Source organism: Muntiacus reevesi, chromosome 17 (genome assembly GCF_963930625.1).
Source record: "Muntiacus reevesi chromosome 17, mMunRee1.1, whole genome shotgun sequence".
In the NCBI taxonomy this organism is placed as follows: domain Eukaryota; kingdom Metazoa; phylum Chordata; class Mammalia; order Artiodactyla; family Cervidae; genus Muntiacus; species Muntiacus reevesi.
Window position 1 is genome coordinate 35,930,666 of NC_089265.1, and position 24,685 is coordinate 35,955,350.

The 24,685-nt window shown below is 36.3% G+C and overlaps 1 protein-coding gene across 1 annotated transcript in view; it reads right to left on the reverse strand.

Annotated features, from left to right (window-relative positions):
• Positions 1–24,685, reverse strand: part of UHRF2 (ubiquitin like with PHD and ring finger domains 2) — a 71,305-nt gene that overhangs the window by 12,322 nt on the left and 34,298 nt on the right. The window contains exons 4-10 of the mRNA XM_065907762.1: positions 23,053–23,271; positions 12,891–13,000; positions 10,836–11,022; positions 5,431–5,554; positions 4,920–5,027; positions 2,570–2,674; positions 609–715 (exon numbers count right to left, since the gene is read on the reverse strand). Of these exons, the coding sequence (XP_065763834.1) occupies positions 609–715; positions 2,570–2,674; positions 4,920–5,027; positions 5,431–5,554; positions 10,836–11,022; positions 12,891–13,000; positions 23,053–23,271 (960 nt within the window). The remainder of the gene's footprint in view (positions 1–608; positions 716–2,569; positions 2,675–4,919; positions 5,028–5,430; positions 5,555–10,835; positions 11,023–12,890; positions 13,001–23,052; positions 23,272–24,685) is intronic.

Genomic DNA, 24,685 nt, shown 5'->3' on the forward strand with positions numbered 1-24,685 from the left:
GACCATCATAAATTCTTCTATAGGATAAAGCTGGCACAAGGTGGCTCTTTCATAATGATTCTTTTTTTTTAAACACTTAAAAGACATTATAAATTCTAAAAGCACCTCGTGTAGTTCTGATTAAGTTATCTGATGTTGCATGCACAAAAATGTGGCTCCTAAACATAATCCTATTTCACATTAGTCTCTTCTAATAAGAAGTCTGTCACTTTAAAAGATAAATTTGTGTTTAATAGAACAAAACTCTGACCTATGTGATAGTAGGCAAGCCACCTTGCCCTTAATTTCACTTAAATTATATGGGTTTCTTTTCTTCAAAGTTTTCAACATGTTTCCAAGTGCAAAGCACACGTATTAAGACTGGGAATTATGTCATTTAAAAAAGAATAATACTAAAATAAGTTAGAAAGCTTGTAAGTATTTATATAATACTTATTTATAATTAATTTATATTAATCAGGTAATAAGATTCTTATTTTAGCTATATTAACTTACACTTTAGGATTCTTCTCTACAGTGTAAGTTATAAATTATAGTCCTATAGTCCAACTGTTAATACAAAGCCCAAATTCTAAACAGTTTTTATAAACTCCAACAATAAAGAGTACCTGTTCATGTTTGTTAACGTTTGATCAGCCGACGGTGCACCAATTCTTTTATTACCAGCAAGATTTTTACCACCACTCCCAGTGTATGTGAATTCATCACCTCGGTCCTACAGAAGAACATTTTTGGCATTAAACATCTAAATCCAGGTATGATTTTACCAATTCTTATTTCATAGCCAGAACTTTGGTTAGGATGTTATAAGCTGACATGTTCTCTCAAGGTATCTACCAAAATAAGGGAAAATTCAAATACAGTCTTGTGTGTAATACACCTTCAAGCTGTATCACTTGATCTAAAGATTTCATTTCAATATTATAGCTTCCAATGCCTCCAGACATAACTATTCTTGTGATATACAAATAATCTATAGAATGTTACAAAATAAGGTCTTATAGGTTGGGAATATTAATTTAATTTAATGTTATTAAAATAAATTTATCAATACTATGTAGGTTCTTTACAGGGCATCATTTTAATAAATATTCCAAAACTGATTTCTCAACAGCAAAATACACCACAATCCTAATGGCACTGTAAGTTTCTCACATTTCAAAATCTATGCGTTTACCCAGGTTATATTTGGGTAAGACAACTGCATATAATTAAGAAGAAAGTTAGAAAAGAATTTAACTACAAATTTATATTGTTATTGTTAAGTTTCTACCTGATTGAGTACTTAAACGAAGAAAACCATCAGTATGTAAATTACTTCTACTAACTCTATCTTAATAGTGGTTCTTCAATGCAAGATTATTTTAATTAATTCAGACTGAATATAATGACGTTTTTTACTTCATTCTTGCTTGTAATAAAGGTTTTTCATCTAATTTTTCCTTTGGACTAAGAATCAGAACTAAAATTTCATGATTTTAAGTGTTTTTATATGTCCCAAAACTTTAGGGACCCTTTGCATATCCAAACTGAGGTTTGGGTTAAACACTTTGTTGATTCAACACTGAGGTTTATATTTTAAGGAATAAGGCATTAAGGAATTCACCTTCAGTGTATACATCATTTGAAGAAAGTCTAATAAAAAGTACATATTAAAAATTCCAGAATACTTCTTAAATTGATCAGATATGGTCTTCCAGATGGTATCTGAATTGACTTCACAATGGCAGTTTGGCAGCTTTTTTTTCCCTCACCATTTTTTTGAGGGGCGAGCAGTTTCTTAAATAACTAATCATGCAACTACCATACAACCCAGCAATTATACTTCTGGGGATTTATCCCAAAGAAACAAACACTCATATTTATACACACAAAATCCCCTGTACACAAATGTTCATTTGCTGCAATGGGTGAATGGTTATACTGTGATACACCTATATCAACGGAACACTACTGAGCAACAGAAAGGAATGAACTATTGACACATGCCACAGTGAGGATTATGCTAACTGAATAAAGCCAATCCCAAAGATTATACACTATATGATTCCATTTATAAAAAATTTTTAAGTGACAAAATTACAGAAATGGACAACAAATTAGTGGTTGTCTAGAGTTAAGGGGTATTGGGAAAGCAGAAATAGTATGGTGGCTAAAAAAGGACATGTGAGAGACCCTTGCAGTAAGGAAAATGTTCAGTGTCCTGAATGTGTAGCAGTGTCAGTATCTTGGTTGTGATACTGGGCTACAGTTTTCCAAGATGTTATCGTTGGCTGAAATTGAGTAAAGAGCACAGACATTTCTGTATTATTTCTAATGCTACATGTCAATCTACAATTATGCCCAAATTAAAATGAGCTCTAAAGAAAATGTGACTATTTTCAACTGCAGTAATCAGCGCATGCAATGATTAAAGACGCTGACTGATTTACTATGTTACTTGTATAGAACTGACCACTTCAACACAAAAGTGATGCTAAAAGAGATGGGATTTATCCTGGACAAAGCTTCTGTATTTTACTGAATAATTAAGACAGGTTCTAAAGAACAAGGTTGCATCATGACTTACTACTTCATCCGCAAATCCGCCAGCCAGGACAAGAGAGTAAGCGCCATCATTACTCCGACCATGAATTCCACCAACATGGGGTCTATGGACACCCGCTTCGCTCACCTATAACATCAAGTGAGACTCAAAATACTCAAAATACAGTTCATTAAGTTACATCTACAAAACGGTTTCACATATGTTACTGTTTCCTAAAACCTTCCAACTAAGAACCGAATGTCACCCAGAATTCTATGTTTTGCTCAGACTTTACTTCTCCCCAACTATATAGTCTTCAGGTACTGAAGTAATGACTTGTAAAACTGCTCAGGCCTAGAATTGAGTTTCAAAGTAACTATTAAATCATTATCATTCTGTGCTATTGGTAATTCCAGCTCAATTCAGGTGAAAAATAATTTACTATCAGTTTTCCAGAACTCCTCTTCTCATTTCTCATCTTTCATTATGGTACTGTTCCCTAGTCAAATCAAAGAGAAATTGTTAGTCGCTCAGTCATGTCTGACTCTGCGACCCATGGACTGTAGCCCACCAGGCTCCTCAGTCCATAGAATCCTCCAGGCAAGAATACTGGAGTAGGTTGCCATTCCCTTCTCCAGGGGATCTTCCCGACCCAGGGATTGAACCCAAGTCTCCTGCATTGCATGCAGATTCTTTACCATTTGAACCACCAGGGAAGTTCAGTCAAGTCAGACAGACAACAGTCATTTCAGCCTCATTTGTCTGTATTCTTCAAACCCATCTGGTTGTAAACATTGCTGATTCGATTTCCAAATCTTCTCAAATCCATCATTTTCCACAGTCACTGATAGAATTCTAATTTGAGTCATAAATACTTAAAACACACCTTTTTTCACTGCCTCCAGCTTTGTTCCTTCAAATTCCTTCTACCCATCACAAACAGAATAACCCTTTCAAGAACAAATCTGCTTTTAATTTTCAACTGCTTAACATGTATTAAATGGTCGTAATAGTAGATCAAGCCCAAGTTAAGTATTATACGTTACCTTCTCTCAACTGGGCTCCTACCTACTTTCTCATCCTTATATCCAGTTTCTTCTTTATGGAGTTTATACATCTGAGTCCAATTACTTACTCAGTAATACTCAAACATAGCACTCATTTTTAGTTTATTACAATGGGCTTACTACATTTCCCCATATACCTTTAATTCTGGCTCACTTAAACTAAGTGTCACTTCTTCATGTACTTCAAACTCCCCAAGAGAAGTATTCTGATTCATTTGTTTATTACACAACTGTTCTCAGAGTAAAGCAAACTGAAATCCAAGACTGTACAGTGGGCTGGGTAAAGAGGTACATTAGAAGTCAATGAGAAGCTGATAAAAACAACAGAACCTGGATTTAGGCCTTGGAAACACCAAGTATTTTAGAAGCAAGGACCATCTGATTCTCAGCTTCATGAACAACCCCCAAAATAAATCTGTGCTGAATCTTCCCTCTTTCCTAAACTGCAAATCTATCCTTCTAGTTACTCAAGTCAATGACTTCAAAGTCATCTTAGACCGTATTAATGAGGCTTTTAGAATTGGGGAACGAATGATAGGTATACAAAAAGGAAAAAAATTAAAAAAAAAAAAAAAACCAAAGAACAAGACAATTAAGTGGGAGTTGGTGATGGACAGGGAAGCCTGGCATGCTGCAGTCCATGGGGTTGCAAAGAGTCGGACTCAACTGAGTGACTGAACTGAAGTGGATTTTATAACTTATTTTATATATAAATATTATCAATAATGCATAGTATAAAAAATAAATATGATTGTACAGGCATACCTCAGAGATATTTCAGGTTTGGTTCCAGATCACTGTAGTAAAGTGAATATCACAACAGAACAAGCCACACGAATTTTCTGGGTTCCCAGTACATATAAAAGCCACTATTTACACTATATTGTAGTCTTAAGTGCTTGATAGCATTATGTCCAAAAAATGTACATATCTTAATTTAAAAATGCTATCAGAAAAATGGCACCAACTGACCTGTTGGACAAAGTGTTGCCAAAAACTTTTCATTTGTAAAAAACACAGTACTTGTTAAACTAAATGCCTATTCTTCAGAATAATGAATAATAACTTTAACTACTATAACAATAACAGAAAAATAAAATGATACAAAGGCTTAGATAATGCCCAAGTCCATGATGTTATGTTTCTCTGTCTGCTAAGTTATGAGGAAGTGCCTAATCATCCTACAGGAAATTGTTCATTTTAACAAGTGAATGCCATATGATACTTACCTACGTCAGTTCACTTAGAATCAACTGACATTAACACTGCTATAATGTGAGCTATACCCAATTTTACTCTTTTGACTAAGTCAATCTAAAACATACCTGAACTCTAAATCTCCAAGTTGATCCAACAGGAACTCCAGGAATAGGTCCATAATGATTGGAAGGAACAATAGTACATTCTCTAGTGCGACCAACACAGGCCATTCCCTACAAGGTACCAAACAAGTTGTTTGAGAAATCAGTTATTTTAAATCTTAAAGAAAGCCCTTAATCCCCATAAAATGCAGATAAAATAAAACCCTACAATTTATGTGATTAATATTTAACTTTTTTTTTTTTTTTTTCCTTTTTTGGGGGCCACACTGCTCAGCATGCAGGATCTTAGTTCCCCAACCAGGGATCGAATTCACACCCTCTGCAGTGGAAGAGCAGAGTCTTAACCACTGGGCCATCAGGCACATCCTAACAATCTATATGATTAACCAATATTGTCATTTGTTAGCATTTCAGATTATCACTTATACCATTACTACTACTGGAATTGAAACATTATAACTTGCATTACAGTTATAAACATTATAGCTAGGAAGAGAAAGACTTCCTTCTTTACCCTGCCCCAATCTCTTCGGCTTTCAGTACTAGCTGATGGCATCTTGGCTTTCTTTTTACTCATCTTGAGCCTTTCACCAGCCTTTACAACTTCACTAGAATCAGTTTTACAGGAAGGACAATACCTTTAAAAAAAGAGAATTTTGATAATATTATAGTAACGTCAATAACAAATATGGCCTTTCTAGTTTAATTTTTAAGATGTGTAATACTTGGTGTATATTAGAGTTTCAGTGGGCATTTCAGTACTAAACTTTTCAAAATATTTACATGATTAAGTCTGCCATTCTTTTAGAGAACTTAATATTTTATGATCAAATTCAGTGCACAAGCCAAACAAGGCTGTCCAATCCAAATGGCACCATAAATGCTGATCTTATCACTAATTCTCAGAGTAGACATCATTCATCTGAACTTTTTACCATTAAAACAAAAATGGTAAGAACAGATGATTCCAGACTGAACAATGAACCATGGCAACTGATAGATCTCCCCATCTGAACTGGTTATTAGAATTTTCAAAGTAAAGAATCTATAGCCAATTATAACAAGTATACCAGATTCAAGGATGTCTCTAGCTCAACTTTAATTCTCTACAGGTGTTTATCCTTTAGCCTATTTGTGGTTGTTTCGCTACTATAACTTGAGTTGTTTGTTGTTGTTTAGTCACTAAGTTGTGTCCCACTCTGAAACCCCATGACTATAGCCTGCCAGGTTCCTCTGTCCATGGGATTTCCCAGGCAAGAACACCAGGGTGGGTTGCCATTGCTTTCTCCAGGGGATCTTCCTGACCCAGGAATCAAACCTGTGTCCCCTGCACTGGCAGGCAGACTCTTTACCACTGAGCCACCAGGGAAGCCACTGTAACGTACACATCATTATAAGCTGCCTTGTCATCATTTCTGAAAAGCAAAGCCTAAGTATATATATAGAATGAAATGGGGCTATTTTTGAGTCACAAAGAAATGGAAACTTTGGGTATACCCAAAGATCAACTTGCCATTCCACCCATTAATCTTATATTTCTTTTTCTATAGTTTCACAAAGATGATGACATCTATACCCACTAGTTAATTTTGAATACCTAATTATGAGATGTTATATTTAGTACTATAGACAAGATATGTAGACAATTCAGACTTTGAGAAAATTAGCTGGGTAGTGAGATATAGAAATAAATCCAAGGCAAAATTATGTATGATAAGGCAATGAATATTATCAAGTAAAATCCTTACTAATCTGGAAAGCAGAAACATTTCCAAAAATTAATTTAAGAAAGACTGTTTTACCTGACATGCTAACCTTCTAACTATAATTTTATCAAAGATCTTATGGTGAAAGCAGGTATCATCTCTAATGAGAAAATGAGTTCAGAGACTAAATATTCAGACAATGTGATTTGGAAAAGTAGAAAAGATGTAAGGTTAAGGAATTTCAGATGAAGTGAAGGACCTCAACATGAATGTATAAATACTTCACAGAGTAATCTAAGACTCCTCTAATTATAGTCATCCCTAGGATCACTCTCTTCATCAGGTTTGTTATGAGTCCAGGCACTATTTTGGCACCGGGCAGAGATAAATGCTTGTGATTAAAATATTTGTAAATAGTTAAAGAAAACTAGTACACACAAGGAATCAATTTCAGAAAATGGTAAGTGCTATAAAGGAAATATAAAGGTATAAAAGAAATAAATACCTGGAGTAACAGGCAAATTTGGCCTTAGAGTACAGAATGAAGCAGGGCAAAGGTTAATAGAGTTTTGCCGAGGGAACGCACTAGTCAGAGCAAACACCCTCTTCCAACAACACAAGAGAAGACTCTACACATGGGCATAATCAGACGGTCAACACCGAAATCAGATTGATTATATTCTTTCCAGTCAATGATGGAGAAGTTCTATATAGTCAGCAAAAATAAGACCAGGAGCCGACCATAGATTCCTTATTGCCAGATTCAGTTAAATTGAAGAAAGTAAGGAAAACCACTAGACCATTCAGGTATAACCTACATCAACTCCCTTATGATTATACACTGGAAGTGACAAATAGATTCAGTGGATTAGATCTGATAGAATGACTGAAGAACTATGGATGGAGGTATGTGACACTGTACAGGAGACAGGGAGCAAGACGATCCCTAATAAAAAGAAATGCATAAAAGCAAAATGGTTGTCTGAGGAGCCTTACAAATAGCTGTGAAAAGAGAAGTGAAAGGCAAAGGAGAAAAGGAAAGATATACCCATTTGAATGAGAATAGCAAGAAGAGATAAGAAAGCTTTCCTCAGTGATGAATGCAAAGAAATAGAGGAAAACAACAGAATAGGAAAGTCTAGAGATCTCTTCAAAAAAATTAGAGATACCAAAGGAACATTTCATGCAAAGATGGGCTCAATAAAAGACAGAAATGGTATGGACCTAACAGAAGCAGAAGATATTAAGAAGAGGTGGCAAGAATACACAGAAGAACTGTACAAAAAAGATCTTCACGACCCAGATAATCACGATGGTGTGATCACTCACCTAGAGCCAGACATCCTGGAATGCAAAGTAAAGTGGGCCTTAGGAAGCAACACTACGAACAAAGCTAGTGGAGGTGATGGAATTCCAGTTGAGCCATTTCAAATCCTAGAAGATGATGCTGTGAAAGTGCTGCACTCAATATGCCAGCAAACTTGGAAAACTCAGCAGTGGCTGCAGGACTGGAAAAGGTCAGTTTTCATTTCAACCCCAAAGAAAGACAATGCCAAAGAATGTTCAAACTACCACACAATTGCACTCATCTCAGATGCTAGTAAAGTATTGCTCAAAATTCTCCAAGCCAAGCTTCCACAGCAAGTGAACTGTTAACTTCCAGATGTTCAAGCTGGATTAGAAAAGGCAGAGGAACCAGTGATCAAATTGCCAACATCCGATGGATCACTGAAAGAGCAAGAGTATCAGAAATACATCTACTTCTGCTTTATTGACTACTCCAAAGCCTTTGACTGTGTCGACCACAACAAACCATGGAAAATTCTGAAAGAGATGGGAATACCAGACCACCTGACCTGCCTCCTGAGAAATTGGTACACAGGTCAGGAAGCAACAGTTAGTACTGGATATGGAACAACAGATTGGTTCCAAATCCAGAAAGGAGAACGTTAAGGTTGTGTATTGTCACCCTGCTTATTTAACTTATATACAGAGTACATCATGAGAAATGCTGGGCTGGATGAAGCACAGCTAGAATCAAGATTTCTGGGAGAAATATCAATAACCTCAGATATGCAGATGACACCACCCTTATGGCAGAAAGTGAAGAACTAAAGAGCCTCTTGATGAAAGTGAAAGAGGAGAGTGAAAAAGTTGGCTAAAACTCAACATTCAGAAAACTAAGATCATGGCATCCGGTCCCATCACTTCATGGCAGATAGATGGGGAAACAGTGGAAACAGTGGCTGACTTTATTTTTGGGGGCTCCAAAATCACTGCAGATGGTGACTGCAGTCATGAAATTAAAATACACTTACTCCTTGGAAGTAAAGTTAAGACCAAACTAGACAGTTTATTAAAAAGCAGAGACATCACTTTGCCAACAAAGGTCCATCTAGTCAAAGCTTTGGTTTTTCTAATAGTCATATATGGATGTGAGAGTTGGACTATAAAGAAAGCTGAGCGCTGAAGAATTGATACTTTTGAACTGTGATATTGGAAAAGACTCTTGAGAGTCCCTTGGACTGTAAGGAGATCCAACCAGTCCATTCTAATGGAAATCAGTCCTGAATATTCATTGGAAAGACTGAAACTGAAGCTGAAACTCCAATACTTTGGCCACCTGATGTGAAGAACTGACTCATTTGAAAAGACCCTCATGCAGGGAAAGATTGAAGGCAGGAGAAGGGGACAACAGAGGATGAAATGGTTGGATGGCATCACCAAGTCAATGGACATGAATCTGAGTAAACTCCGGGAGTTGGTGATGGACAGGGAGGCCTGGCGTGCTGCAGTCCATGGGGTTGCAAAGAGTTGGACATGATTGAGCAACTGAACTGAACTGACTGATAAAGGAAATACATCACGGTTAGTGCTATTCCAGATGAGATTAGAAGAGCCAAACCTATCAAGAGTACAAGCAAAGAGATAAGTATAAAGGTCCTGAGGCATAATAAAGAATGGTATGTTGTGAAGAATATTGGAAGTAGGCAGAGGTTGGTTCATAGAGAGCAAGGGTTTAGATTTTATCCTAAATTCAACAGGAAGACATTAGGGGTCTTAAACAGGTGAGTATTCTGATTCAGGATTTAGATCATTCTGCTGCTATGGCAAGAAGGATAGTTGGTAGTCAATGTGAAAGCAAGAAGACTAGCTGTGCATTTACTATAGGGTTCCTAGTGACCCAGCTGGTAGAGAATCCACTTGTCAATGCAGGAGATGCCAGAGACTCAGGTTCAATTCCTGGGTTGCAAAGATCCCAGAGAAGGAAACGGCAACCCACTCCAGTACTCTTGCCTGGAAAATTCCAAGGACGAAGGAGCCTGGCAGGCTACAGTCCATGGGGTGGTAGAATCAGACACAACTAAGCATACATGCACACATGCACACAGTTCAGGGTACAGATGGTGGCTCAACTGGGTAATGAGAGTAGAACTGTACATCCAATAACATTAGCAAATCTTAGAGTATGTGACGAAGGAGAAGAGAGAATTGAAATGAAATTCAGCTTTTTCCTCAACAGGTGGATGAAACAATGGTATTATTTACTGATGACTGCGTGAGGAGTAAGATTTCAGTGGACATGTTTGTGGAAATCAAGATCTCCACTTGGAGTCACTAATTTTGTAATACTAGTCAAGCAAGCAGTTGAACATAGGAACATAAAGTTCAGGTAAGGCTGGGTCTGAAAATACAAATTCTGAACCATTTGCTCGGTATTTAAAGTCTCATCATTGCATGAAGTCATCTAGGGAGCACTTTGGAAAATAAAAGAGGAAAGTGGTAAGAGATACAGTGGAAAAAATCAACTAAAAAACACTGTGCAAGGCTCTCTACAGTAATGTAAAGCATCTGAAGCAAAGGAGTAATCAAATTTGCATTTTTGAAAGAACACAGACTCATATTGGAGAAAGGACTGGAGGGATTAAAAAACGGAGTGAGAGATCAGTTCAGAAGCTGTTGTAGTAACTGAATAAAGGTACCAATGCCAAATAACCATTAGTTATACAGTTTTAAGCACTTCAGTATATACTATGTAGACCACTCGTCTTCTGAGATGGACCGCATCTCTGCCAGGAGGAGACATGTATTTCTCTCAATAAAGCCACCCCTTACACATTTGTATCTTTAGAAATCTACCTTTGGGGCTTCAAATACATATTGCACATTCAGTTCTTACATAGTAACAACAAAAATCCCGTGATAATCATACCAGTATTCCTCTTCAGGGACCTTATCCAAAGAAGGATTCAGGCAGTAAATATGATAGGCCATGTTACATTCATCACATAGAACTTGCATGTTGGGTTCCTGTTTTCCACCACATACATGACAGGAGCAAGAACGGCATTTCTTATGTGGGTCTCCACCACAAGAGTCACATTCAGGGTCATTTTTCCCTATTAAGAACAAAATTATAGCAAGCCCAGTCTTAAAATCATTTTTATGTCTATGAATTTTATAAAGAAAAACCCATGAGAATAGCACACAGCTTTTTTTTTTTTTTTTTTTAAACAAAAAGAACCATATAGAATAATTCAGTTCAAGACTTTAATATTCCCCAAATGTGCATCAAGATGGATAGGGGTTTTACAGTGAACTCATGGGGCATCATAAGATTAAAATTTCCAGTGAAATAACTGAACAAAGTTGTTCCGAAATGGAAGTGTTAGGTAACATCTGTTCTGCGGATCCAAACCTTTCCCTAGGTGGACTAAACTAGGAGGGGTGCACCTGTTAGAAGTCATCAAATCCATTTTGGTTTTGCTATGCCCCCAACATACTCTATTAGTAAATACAGTACCTAACAGTTGATTTTTTTTAAATCTTGCTTATCAGTTGGTTCAGAATTCAGGCAACTAACAGGTTCCACTTATTGCCCACCCCTCCTCTGCCAGTCTCTGCCATCTAAATCCAAAGTACTTTTTGCCAAAATGTTCATTTGAAATTATAAAATGAACATATATACACAAAAGTCTTACAGTAATGCTAACAGCAAAAGTTAAATTTAAGTATCAAAAGAGTAACAGTTGGATAAATTTTATGAAAAATGAGGTAAATTTACAAGAACTATAATACAGAGACAGCCAAAATGAAACTGCAGAGTAAATTTTTTAGACAAAACTGTATAAACACACCAAGATGAATTATATGGACAAAGAAAGATGTCTAGAACGACATGTTGCCAAGGGTATGTTTAGATTTCTGGTTTAGAGAGATCAGTGCCAGTGGCTCTGAAATGGTTTCCTTACACAGGAGTTCAAAGTTGTAGCTATGACATGATTAGCATTGGGCAAAGAACATATATATGCAGATACACTGAGAGAGAAAACACAAGAAAAACCTAGTCAATTTTTCTTTTGTGTTTTACTGACAGCAAGTCACATTAAATAAGTTTACTCAACAAGTTACCCTTATTCCTAGAATATAACCATACAATCATACACAGTATGCCTTAAAGTTCTTAATTCAAGTCTAGGTGTATTAGCACTGCAGTCCCAAAAGTGAGTATGGCTTAAACCAGTAACATGGAAGTCTAATAATTAATCTGTTAAAGGACTTGTCTTTTTCTAATTCTGCACAACTGTGGTTAAGAAGAGGATAGGCAGGACTCTTTAATCTTGAATATGTCTTTTGCCAGAATATATGAGACACTGACATGGACACATGGCAAAAGCTTAATGAACTGTTCTCCACACACAGACACATACACACAAATCAGAATTAACAGAGTATGAAACACTGTAACCTATTTGGAAAGATAGCAACTGAACTATGAAGGGAAAGACTTAGAATTTAGTCCTACCTTTGTTACCAACTAGCTGCATGAAATTACGTTACACACAATGAGGAGATGAGGCTACGTTCTAACGATTACATAAACCATCCATTACCTCCCAGAAATTCAGGGCTCAACCAGCATTATTCTTCTCAGGCTCTACTAGTATAAAAATAAGCCTCATTATTAAATATTAATCTTAAATGGCCACGTTACCAAAGTACGTTTTTTTATCCGGACAGACTATAATAAAGGAAACAGCAAGAAAATGGCAATAAAATCCCAAGATGAGAAAACAGTCTTTGAAAACAAATTTTATCACTTGAGAAAAATCCATTAAACCAAACTGATCTTATATCAAAATGGCTGTCTTGAAAATAAATTTGTATGGTCTTTAGTTTTGTACTTCCTCAAAAGTCATTCCCTGGCCAGTCAAAATGGCAATCCTGAACAATACATGCAGTCTCGGCCCGTAAGAAAGATCCATACTTAAAAACTTTCCATCTGCCAATGAAAGAGGATGGGCTCCAGGTTTCTCGATCTTGAAGATTTCATTTATGAATCTTATCTGACAGTCATTTAATTTTCCTTCAGAACCCCTGTTTAAAAAAGGAAGAAAGGTCAGCAAAATCTAAACCATATGCAAATCAGCAAAATCTAAACCATATGTAAACAGTAATTAAAAGTCAGTTTCAAAACTCACTGAACACTACTAAAATGGGGTAATAGCTAATCACTGAATTATTGTTTCCAGCAGTAGGAAAAGTCCAGTGATTAATATTTGAAGTTAAAATGTAACTTTAGTTTAATATTAGGAAAAAAAAATCAAGACTTAGACCATTTGGTGAGAAGACACCTATCTTGTAAATTTAAAGATAAGGTAAAATGATACTCCAAATTAAAACGAAAGATTTAAACATTTTTCCAATAAATATGCACTTTTCTGAGTAAACAGATGACCTCATTACAAAGAAAAGTCTTTCAAATACTAAGTCATATTTTCCCCAGACATATTTATAGCTATTTGCATATACTTCTTCAAAGTTTCTTGCTGTAACTATAGATTTATATAATTCTCCTTTTAATCTATCAACTTTTGCTTTATATTTTAAGATATATTATTGGGTACATACAGACTAAGAATACTTAAATGTTCTTATGAAATGTCTTTCTATCTCTAGTAACGCATTTTGTATCACAAGTGTACCTTTGGTTTTTTTGGTTACTATTTGCTTGGGGACTTTTTCAAATATTTCACCTTTCTTTTAAAACTTTTAATGTCGAATGCAAACAAATGCAGAAAATTTATAGATAGATGTATAGTTTAGCCAACTAAAAGGCACATATCCTTGTAATCAACCATGACAAGAGACAGGACTATTAACTCCCTCAGCACTTCACATCCTCCCTCAAAAGTCAAAACTTCTTCACTCCCTCCCAAGAGCCATATTTACCTTAATTTTCTTCAATCTTCTCACCTGTCTACCTCCCTAAGTATATGATATAGTTCTGAGTTTCAAAAACTAAATTCCGAATCTTTTGCCTTATAACTTGTTGATGAACCCCCCCCCATTTGTCCTACAGTTTCCCATGGTTTTGATTTTGATATCCACATTCACTAAGTTTATTTCAGTTTTTTCTGTCATTTATGTTTCCAGTAAATCAGTAGTTGGTCTGGTAAAAAGGTCAAAAACCATTGCTTTGAGGCATGTTTTTAAAAATAAAGTTTTACTGGACACAGCAATGCCTATTCACTTATGTATTCTCTATGGCTGGTTTCATGCTACAGCAGCAGAGTTGAGTTGTGAGAGAGACCATCTGGCAGCCAAAGGTTAAACTATTCACTATCTGGCTCTTTACAGAATAAAACTGCTGACCCTTCTCTCAATGTTTACTCAAATAGGTTCATTTTTTGAGTAAAAATCATCTACAGGTCTATTTTCATCAGTAAGCACCTAATTATTTAGTTGTCTTTTCCTATGATGATAGCAGCCACAGACGCTCAATGACTAGATTAATTCACTGGGGACTGGATAATGTTGATATTCTAGTTCTTTCATTCCCTTTCACTTATTTGCTGAAATAATTCCATAAAGAGAAACATGACCACATCAATTATTTGGTAACTCAGTGGTATAACGCATGTAACAAATACAAATGGAATACTTTCTTTAGCAGTTAAAAAAAAATAGCTCTCAAACGTTCTCTGTGGGTGACCAGTCAGCTTCTATATTACTAGGAGTTTACATGTTTGAGGTGTTTCAATCCACTTTAGTTATTATTTGCCTTATAGATGGTCAAATTGTCTCACCTTCTGTCAATGGAATCTTTCAATTGACTCTCAAATCTTTCTGACAAGAGTTTAGCAGTCTTTGTGGGCTTCCTTGTTAACCGTGAGACATGATGTTCCTAGTTCTTGTACATTTCTGCCTCTGGCCTGTCATCGTATCTCCAAGGAAGCTAGGTTTTTTAGGTGTGTGTGTGTGTGTGTGCGCGCGCGCGCACGCTTAGTCGCTCAGTCGTGTCTGACTGACTATAGGTGTGTGTGTGTGTGTGTGTGTGTGTGTGTGTGTGCTTAGTCACTCAGTCGTGTCTGACTGACTGTGACCTCATAGATTCTCCGGTTAAGAATACTGAAGTGAATTTTTATTTTATTTATTTATTTATTTAATTTATTTTTATTAGTTGGAGGCTAATTACTTTACAATATTGTAGTGGTTTTTGCTCAACAATCCCTTCACCTCCAAAAAAAAAAAAAAAAAAAAAATACTGAGGTGGGTTGCTATGCCCTCCTCCATGGGATCTTCCCAACCCAGGGACTGAACCCAGGTCTCCCGCATTGCAGGCAGATTCTTTACTGTCTGAGCCACCAGGGAAGCTGAAGAATATTGGAGTGGGTAAGCCTATCCCTTTGCAGGGGAACTTCCCAACCCAGGAATCAAACCAGGGTCTCCTGCGTTGCAGGTGGATTCTTTACCAACTGAGCTATCTGGGAAGCCTTCTTTTAGGTGGAAATGGTTATTTCAAGACCAGGATTTAGGCGCTAAAAAGCTTACTGCAACTGGACTGATTGCTATTTTCAGGTATTTTTAGTGGACAAACCTACAAAATTGAGACATACACATTAATACATATACAACATACCTCATGAGATCATGCAAACACTTTTTATTCAAATTCAGGACTGAAGGGCAAGTTTGCTTTTGACAAAGCAATTATTTATCTATTTCTCTTTTCCTTCACAATCAGAAAACTAGAATCTTTCTTTCATGATCCTAGTTCTCAAAGACACCAGGGATGGCTAAATGAGAATGCTACAAGTACTTCTTTGCTTTACTCCACATTACACATAAGACATTTTCACCAGTTGTCATCAGGATTATAGAAAATACTTTAAAATTTCTTTGTATATTTCTTCCATGTATTACAGTTATAACTATAGTGTCAGACCATAAAGCTGTTACATACTATCCATAAAGCCATTACATATTATACTTTCTCTTTTATGTACCTCCTTTAGTCCTATTTCTAGATATAGTAAATTTAACTTCAAGTTAGATGGCACTCCAAGGTGACTAGCAGAAGTAAAACCAAGTATCTCAAAGAACCCAACTTTAGTCAGTCCAATAGCAATTTTAAGATACACCCTAATTTCATAGATGTTAAAATACAGAAAAGTTAATTTCAGATTCTATGAAATACTGTATTTCCTGAATATCTATTCTAACTAGTTCTTAGAACAGGGTCTGACACACAGCAGCAAACAGCAACAAAAACAAAAATCAAAGTATTAACATTCTAGTGGTATGACTGGCAAAATAACAGGCCCCAAAGATATCTGTCATCAGCCCAGGAAACTATGAATATATTACCTTACATGGCAAACGGACTTTGCAGACATTATGAAGTTACTAACCTTTAAATAGGATTACCTAGATAGACCAAAGGTAATCACGGGGGATCTTGAAAAGTAGAAGAGGCAAGAAAGAGCCTCGAAGGAAGATGTGACTAAAAACAAATAGTCAAAGATACAACTTTGTTGGCTTTAAAAATGGAGGAAGTAGGCCATAGGCCAAGGAACTGGGAGATCCCTAGAATCTGAAAAAGGCAAGGAAGTAAATTTTTTTTTCAGAGTTTCCAAAATGGAACACAACCCTGCTGATACTTTTAGCCCAGTGAAATTTGTAAGTCTTCTGCCTTACAGAACTGTAAAATAATAAGTTGTATTATTTAAGCTGCTGCTGCTAAGTCGCTTCAGTCATGTCTGTGCGACCCCATAGATGGCAGCCCACCAAGGCTCCGCCATCCCTGGGATTCTCCAGGCAACAACACTGGAGTGGGTTGCTATTTCCTTCTCCAATGCATGAAACTGAGAAATGAAGTCACTTGGTCGTTTCCGACTCGTCGCGACCCCATGGACTACAGCCTACCAGGCTCCTCCGTCCATGGGATTTTCCAGGCAAGAGCACTGGAGTGGGTTGCCATTGCCTTCTCCAATTTAAGCCACTAAGTCTGTGGTAATTTGTTACAGCAATAATAGGAAACTAATACAAGTAGAGCAAGAGAGAATAATAAATGTCAGATGATAATCAGTTTCATAAAGAAATTAAGTTACACTAAAGGAGAATTTAACTAACCCATGCCAGGTGCGTATGATTTTACATAGCACGATCAAGAAAGTTGTCTTTCAAAGTGATGTGTGAATAAAGAAATAAAAGACAAAGCCAGTCAAATGAATACTAGTGTGGTGTAGACCAGTAAGAGGAAACGGTCAAGGGCAAAGGCTCTGAAATAGGAGCATGTCTGTATGACTAATCAACACAAGGAGGCCAATACGGTTGGAATACAGTGAGCTTTGATTTACAACTTGATATTGACATCAAGTTTATATTCTGTAAAAATGGTACATTCAAAAATAAGATCATCACTACAGATGTTATGATAAACAAGTATAGATAAAATTTAGTAAATGAAACCCTATAAAAAAGATGCAAAATATGGTAAGCATATTCATAGTTTGAGTGAGGTTAAAGTTTTTTTTTTTGCTATAGGATTCAAATTCTACTTACGAAACTAATCTAGTATAATTTCATGTAGTATTAAGTATATTAGAGTAAGCGAACAAAATTTTGAAAAATGGATTTAAACCCTAGACTTCTATTTTCTTCAAAGCTCAAACAGAAACAGAAATGACAAGTGAAAAATAGAATATGTTAACTAGAATTAGATAATTTAAGCATATTCACTTTTTGGTGAATACTCACATATTAAAAATTAGAAACAATAATAAACTTTAACTCCAAGTTCCCTTATCAAATCTCCAAGGCAGATTAAAAATCATGTCCTCTATTTGCTTCTTCCTTTGCACCTTATAGTTCTAGATAATCATTACAGGAAAAAACAAAACAAAAAACTTTGTACAAAGAAAACTCAGCCCCAAAGACCTTAACTGAGAAGTTCTAATAAGCATTCAAGAAAAGGACACAAAATTCTACCATAAAATAGAAAAATATTACAGCACACTATTTTTTATAAAATCAACATAATTTGTAAAGGATAGCTAGATAGGAAAGATAATGCAGATTTCACTCACTAACCCAAATGGAAAAATCCTACACAAAATACTGTCAAGCCAAATCCAGGAAAGCATACCTACAAAATACCTGTCAAACATTGTAAGTACTTGTAAAATGTTCAACAAAGTTTCTTCTTGGCATCAGGGTGGAAAAAAAAAAGATACCTGTTCTCACCACCTCCTTCTAACAACATACTAAGTGGCAACTGGTGAATGGAGACAAAAGTTAAAGATCAAAGGAAAAAGAACACATAAATGTAATTTATGGAGAAGGGAATGGCAAACCACTCCAGTATTCTTGTCTGGGAAATTCCAGGAACAGAGGAGCCTGGCGGGCTATAGTCCATTGGATTACAAAGAGTCGGACACGACTGAGTGATAACGCAAACATAATTCACAGATTATGATTAAAATCATAAAAACCACAAAACAATCTACATGGAAATTAAAATTAATAACTGTAGTAAAGCTAGTGGATCCAAAATCAAAGGTTATTTACATAAGAGTAAGAAAGATAAAAGAAATTTAAAAGGATTTGTTTATAACAACAAGTGGTACCTAAAGCTAAATAAGAATAAAAGACACATAAGATTAGACCTCTGGAGAGAATTCTACCAGGCCGAGTCATATAATTGTCTACATTCAAATATTTTGAATCTATAAAAACATTTCATACAGTCTAATCTAATAAACAGGGCTTCCCAGGTGGCATCAGGGTAAAAAATCCACCTACCAATGCAGAAGACACAGGGACATGAGTTCAATCCCTGGGTTGGGAAAATCTCCTTGAGAAGGAAATGGCAACCTATTCCATTATTCTTACCCAGAAAATCTCATGGACAGAGGAGTCTGGGGGTGGCTACAGTCCATGGGATCACAGAGTCAGACACTACTGAGCGCACATGCCTTACCTAATAAAAACATGACAAAATCATATTAAAGACCTAAATAAATGCAAAGAAATCACACTCATAGATTAGATTTAATCCTGTACCTATCAAATTCCTAATGGTTTTATGTAGACGTTACCAAGATGACTAGAATGCTCAGTCATATTATGAAAGTACGAAACTTATGTAAGGATATACAAAACAAACCAATGATACAAAATAGAGATCAGATGGATGAATGGATGAATCAAATATAGACACTCAGTGAGGTGATACTGAAAATCAATAAAGGGAAAATGGCCTTTTAAATGAATGATGCCCGGAAAAATGATTATTCACATGTATTAAGGCAAGTCTAATGTTTACCTCACACTGTACCAAAAAACCTACTTGAAGTGGATTAAAGAACTAAAGAAAGGTGGTATTAAGCTTTTATAAGGTAATAATGGAGGATATCTTTATGTTCTACGAGTAGGGAGAAGTTTCTCCCCTCTGCTCCACTCTATGTTTTACCGAGATATAACTGACATACAACTGTCTCAGTCTAAGGTGTACCAGACCACCTGACCTGCCTCCTGAGAAATGTGTATGCAGGTCAAGAAGCAACCGTTAGAACTGGACATGGAAAGACAGACTGGTTCCAAATAGGGAAGAGTATGTCAAGGCTGTATATTGTCACCCTGCTTATTTAACTTATATACAGAGTACACCATGAGAAACGCTGGGCTGGATGAAACACAAGCTGGAATCAAGATGGCTGGGAGAAATATCAATAACCTCAAATGTGCAGATGACACCACCCTTGCAGCATAAAGTGAAGAAGAACTAAAGAGCCTCTTGATGAAAGTGAAAGAGGAGAGTGAAAAAGTTGGCTTAAAGCTCAACATTCAGAAAACTAAGATCATGGCATGTGGTCCCATCACTTCATGGCAAAGAGATGGGGAAACAATGGAAACAGTGAGACTTATTTTGGGGGGCTCCAAAATCACTGCCCATGGTGACTGAAGCCATGAAATTAAAAGATGCTTGCTCCTTGGAAGAAAAGTTATGACCAACCTAGATAGCTTATTAAAAAGCAGACGTATTACTTTATCAACAAAGATCTGTCTAGTCAAAGCTATGGTTTTTCCAGTAGTCATGTACAGATGTGAGAATTGGACTATTAAGAAAGCTAAGTGCTGAAGAACTGATGCTTCTGAACTGTGGTGTTGGAGAAGACTCGAGAGTCCCTTGGACAGCAAATAGATCCAACCAGTCCATCCTAAAGGACATCAGTCCTGAATATTCATTGGAAGGACTGATGCTGAAGCTGAAACTTCAACACCTTGGCCATCTGATGCAAAGAACTGATTCATTTGAAAAGACCCTGATGCTGAGAAAGATTGAAGGTGGGAGAAGGGGATGACAGAGGATGAGATGGTTGAATGGCTCATCACTGACTCGATGAACATGGGTTTGGGTGGACTCCAAGAGTTGGTGATGGACAGGGAGGCCTGGTGTGCTACAGTCCATGGGATCACAAAGAGTCAGCCACGACTGAGCAACTGAACTGAACTGAAGGTGTACAATATGACTTGATATACAGAAAAGTGATTACCGCAAAAAGATTAGTTAACATCCATCACCCCACAGTTACAATTTTTTTCCTTGTGATGAAAACTTTTAAGATCTACTCTCTAAGCAGCTTTCAAATATACAGTACATTATTAACTATAGTCACCATGCTGTACATTATATCCCTAGAACTTATATATCATATAACTGGAAGTTTGTACCTTTTAACCACTCTCACTCATCTCCCACCCTGACCAACCCTCAGAAGGTTTCTTAAATCAAGACACAGAAAGTACTCAACCACTTAAAATTAAGACTACTAGTCAAACATAGGGGAAAAAAAGAAAAGCCACAGAATTCAAGTAAGTATTTTCTCCACATATACCTGAAATGGTCAAGTCACCATAACTAGAACTCCTAAAATTTCAATGAGAGACTACCTAATTAACTACAACACCAATGCTTGAAGCAGGATCCTTAATGCTTGAAACAGGATTCTTACAAGAGATATCCAAATAGCCAATAAACATATGGTTCTCAATCTCATTAATAGTCAGGGAAACGTAAATTAACGCCACAACAGTATATTATTAGAAACTCACTTGAGTACCAAAAACTCAAGTCTGACAAAATTAAGTGTGGTTAAGAATGCAGAGCAATTTGAACTCACCATGGTCAAAGTGGAATCTGGTACAACCACTTAAATATGTGGTTCTATCTACTAAAGTTAGAGATGCACAAGTTCTACAATCAAGTGATTCTACTTCTAGACAAGACCCACCCAACAGAAACTACACACATAAGCACCAGGACAGAAGTATAATGTCATGGAAGCACTGTCTGTAACAGCACCAAACTCCTTCCAGTGAAGGGAAAAGATTTCTAACAATGAAAAAAAATTCCCATCCACAAGCCAAAGTGACTCCTTATTTGGCTCCTGTATCCTTAACAAGTCTAGTAAAAACCTAAATGATAGCAAACATTAAGCCTTTATAGGACAGTGTGTTTTATTTTGGGACAGCCCTCAAATACCACCATTTTCTCATGAGTCAATATTTGCCTATCTATAATTTCCACTCAATCTTACCTCTAGTCCCTAAAGCCAGAGTGCTCCACTGTTTAATTTACCTCAGAATTACTCAGGAAAACGTTTTAAATAGCAAGCTTTTTTAGCTCAATGTTATGAGTACTGCTGTGTATACATGCTTTTTTTTCACTTCCTACACCTATGTATCTCTATATAACTAATTTATGTAGATGCTTTCTCCTTTCTTTCATAATTTGTATCCATGTCAGAATTTCAAGCTACTTAGAAATCTGTTAATTGAGTTATTACATCCTTAGCCTGACAACAGAATCACATTTGGGTTTTCACCAAAGTTCTGAAATGGTTTTCTAAAATAAAAGCTCACAATCTTTTTATCTTAGGAGTCAGCAGACTTTTTCCATGAAGGGTCAGAGAGTAAGTAGTTTAAAATTCTTTAAGTTTCATGTTTGCAGTCATTCAACAATGCTGTTGAGCACACAGACAAAAAAGCCAGTCTTAGATAAAACATAAATGGGCACTGCTGTGTTCCAATAAAAATTTCTTTTCATAAAACAAGTAGCCAATGGGCCATAGTTTACCAACCTCTGCATTATATTACTCATCATAAGCAGATGCTTAATCTTAGATTTGTCACCTCAATGTTAAACTAGATATATATGTATCCCTCATATATATGTACAATGCATTTAACCAGAACTTTAACCAGAATTTAACAAGTATGTTAGTTTGACTGCTTCTCTTAAGTAAAAGAAAACTGTCAGGGTCATTCTAGTATCTGCAATGCTCAACACAACAGATGTACTTTCAAGAATTCACTCTAAAGAAAAATGCACAAAAACGCATACACAAGGTTTTTACTTAAGCATCGTGATAAAGAATTGGAAATACTTTAGCAGACTTTTTTTAAAAAGTAAATTAGTGACTATTCATCCAATACATTTTATTCAGAAGAACTGAACACAAAACAGTGTTGACAACATTTTTCCAAGTGTAAAAAGGTAGCTTTGAAACAATGCATAGTACTTGTATCACTTGAAGGAAATATCTAAAAGTATTCCTTAAAGAATTAACAATGGAAGTATCTGAGTGATATGAGATCTTGGGTGACATTTTACCTTTTAAATTCTTTTCAAAGGAGGTTTTAAGTTCCTAAGTTAAATAAAATTACTATAAAGGAAAATTTTTGCTAGTCTTGCAAGTACAGCAGACAGCTGGCTAGGTAGACATTCATTTCTATTGTATCAACAGATCTTCACAGCAAACATAGCTATTGAAACACTTCTGTATATTATTGGTTTAGCCTAGTAGAATCCTGTACAGTGGGCAAAAATTTCTCTAATAACCTGTTCAATTATTTCCAAGGTGCTTTTAAATAATACCTCCAGCCTTAAAGTAGCAATGGAGATTTAAGGGTCATTCTTAATAAAAAATTCAAGAAATTAATTAAAAAGTTTTCCTCTAGTATGGAAATTTCCATCTTTCATGGATTCCATCTTTTTTTTAAATTAAAGAACATGTGCTTAACACTTAAAAATTATATTCCTTAATTCAGTAATCAAATGGTATCAGTGAAGAGAATCTTACCCCAAGAAAACAGTCACACGAAGTTCTTTTTTGGTCCTTGAGATTGTCTTCAATGTAGTGATTTCTGCATCAAACCAAAATCCTCTATTACTAGGACTTTCTACATTGTAATTAACCATTACCACATCACCAATATTTAGTTCATTCCATCTCAAAGTGGTTCTAGCTCGTGGCCGAAGATCCTTGACATTTATTTCTACAGTACCACTTTCCGGATATCTGAGGAGAAAGAATCACAGAATACTGCTTATGATTATGATTATCAGCATGGAAGACTAAAATTACATGCAATATGTATAAAAGCCTAATACTTTTATTCTTAATGGCTCTTAAGTAAATAATATTTATGATTTTAAATGCCAGAATAAACAAGTCTTGTTAAAATCTTAGTAAGTCATTCTTAACTAGCTTGAGGAGGGAGTTGGCGGGGAATGATGAATGGGGCAGGTAAAAAAACCAAGTTCTTCTTTTCTACATTTTCTTAACCCACATTTAAAAATTACTTCAGTAAGACTAGATGCTGATCTCCTCCTGAACTTGGAACTAGTTTATCCAGCTCTGCCATATGCTTTATGCATAATAAGAACATGCTTGAGTGCCAAGTTGCTTCAGTCATGTCTGACTCTGTGCGACCCTCTAGACTGTAGCCCATCAGGCTCCTCTGTCCATGGGATTCTCCACGCAAGAATACTGGAGAGACATGCCTTCCTCCAGGGATCTGCCTGACCCAGGGATCGAACCCGCGTCTCAAAGTCTCCTGCACTGGCAGGCAGGTTCTTTACCACTAGCGCCACCTGGGAAGCCCATGCGAAAGAATTCCAGTAGAATCTTGATCTTACTTGAATTCCTAAAGGTTTAACAAACCTAAACCTGACTTGAACTTAAAAGAAGGTTCCTCAATTTGGGGCCTATCATTTGGTATCCACAGGCAAAAACAGCAATGTAACAGTCCACAGTGGTTTCTATAACATTAATAAGATCTGTTGTCTTTATGTATTGCAGGCTAGTAGAGGGATAAGGAAACAAGTAATTTCTGGTTCGTGCTCTTGGAAAGCTCAGCTCCTGGGGTAGGTCAAGCTACTGTAGCAGTGGTCCTCAAACCAGTGTTTCCATTTGGGAACACGCCATAAACGCAGACTCCTAACTCCACTTCTGACCTGACTCACACTCTGGGAGTGAGGCCCAGAGGTCGATTGTCACAAATCCTCTCAGCAATTCTCAAGCATACTCAACTTTGATAAGCTACTGTGCTATATAGAAACACAAGAATTGTTCAGTATCACAGCTCTTTTTGACGGCATTAACAAGGTAGTAACTAAGGGAAGAGACCATTAACCCTTAACCAATTGAGTGACCTATTCAAAATGTAAGTGAGCCTGAAGTTGGAAGCAGCTCTAGCAGCTTGTCTCGGTTCTTCCAAATCAAACAAGTACTATGCAGGCCTAGGACTCTCACAGTATGTCTAACTTATTTATAATAAATGGATATTAACCCTGGTGGGATTTTAGTTAATCACTCAGTTTAATCAAACTTCTTCAAATTTTAGTTAAGCAGAGAAGAAAAAGAAAAAAAATCCTCAGACTAGCAAGGGGCCTTAAAAAGGATCTGGTCCATTTACCCTCAGTGCTACAAT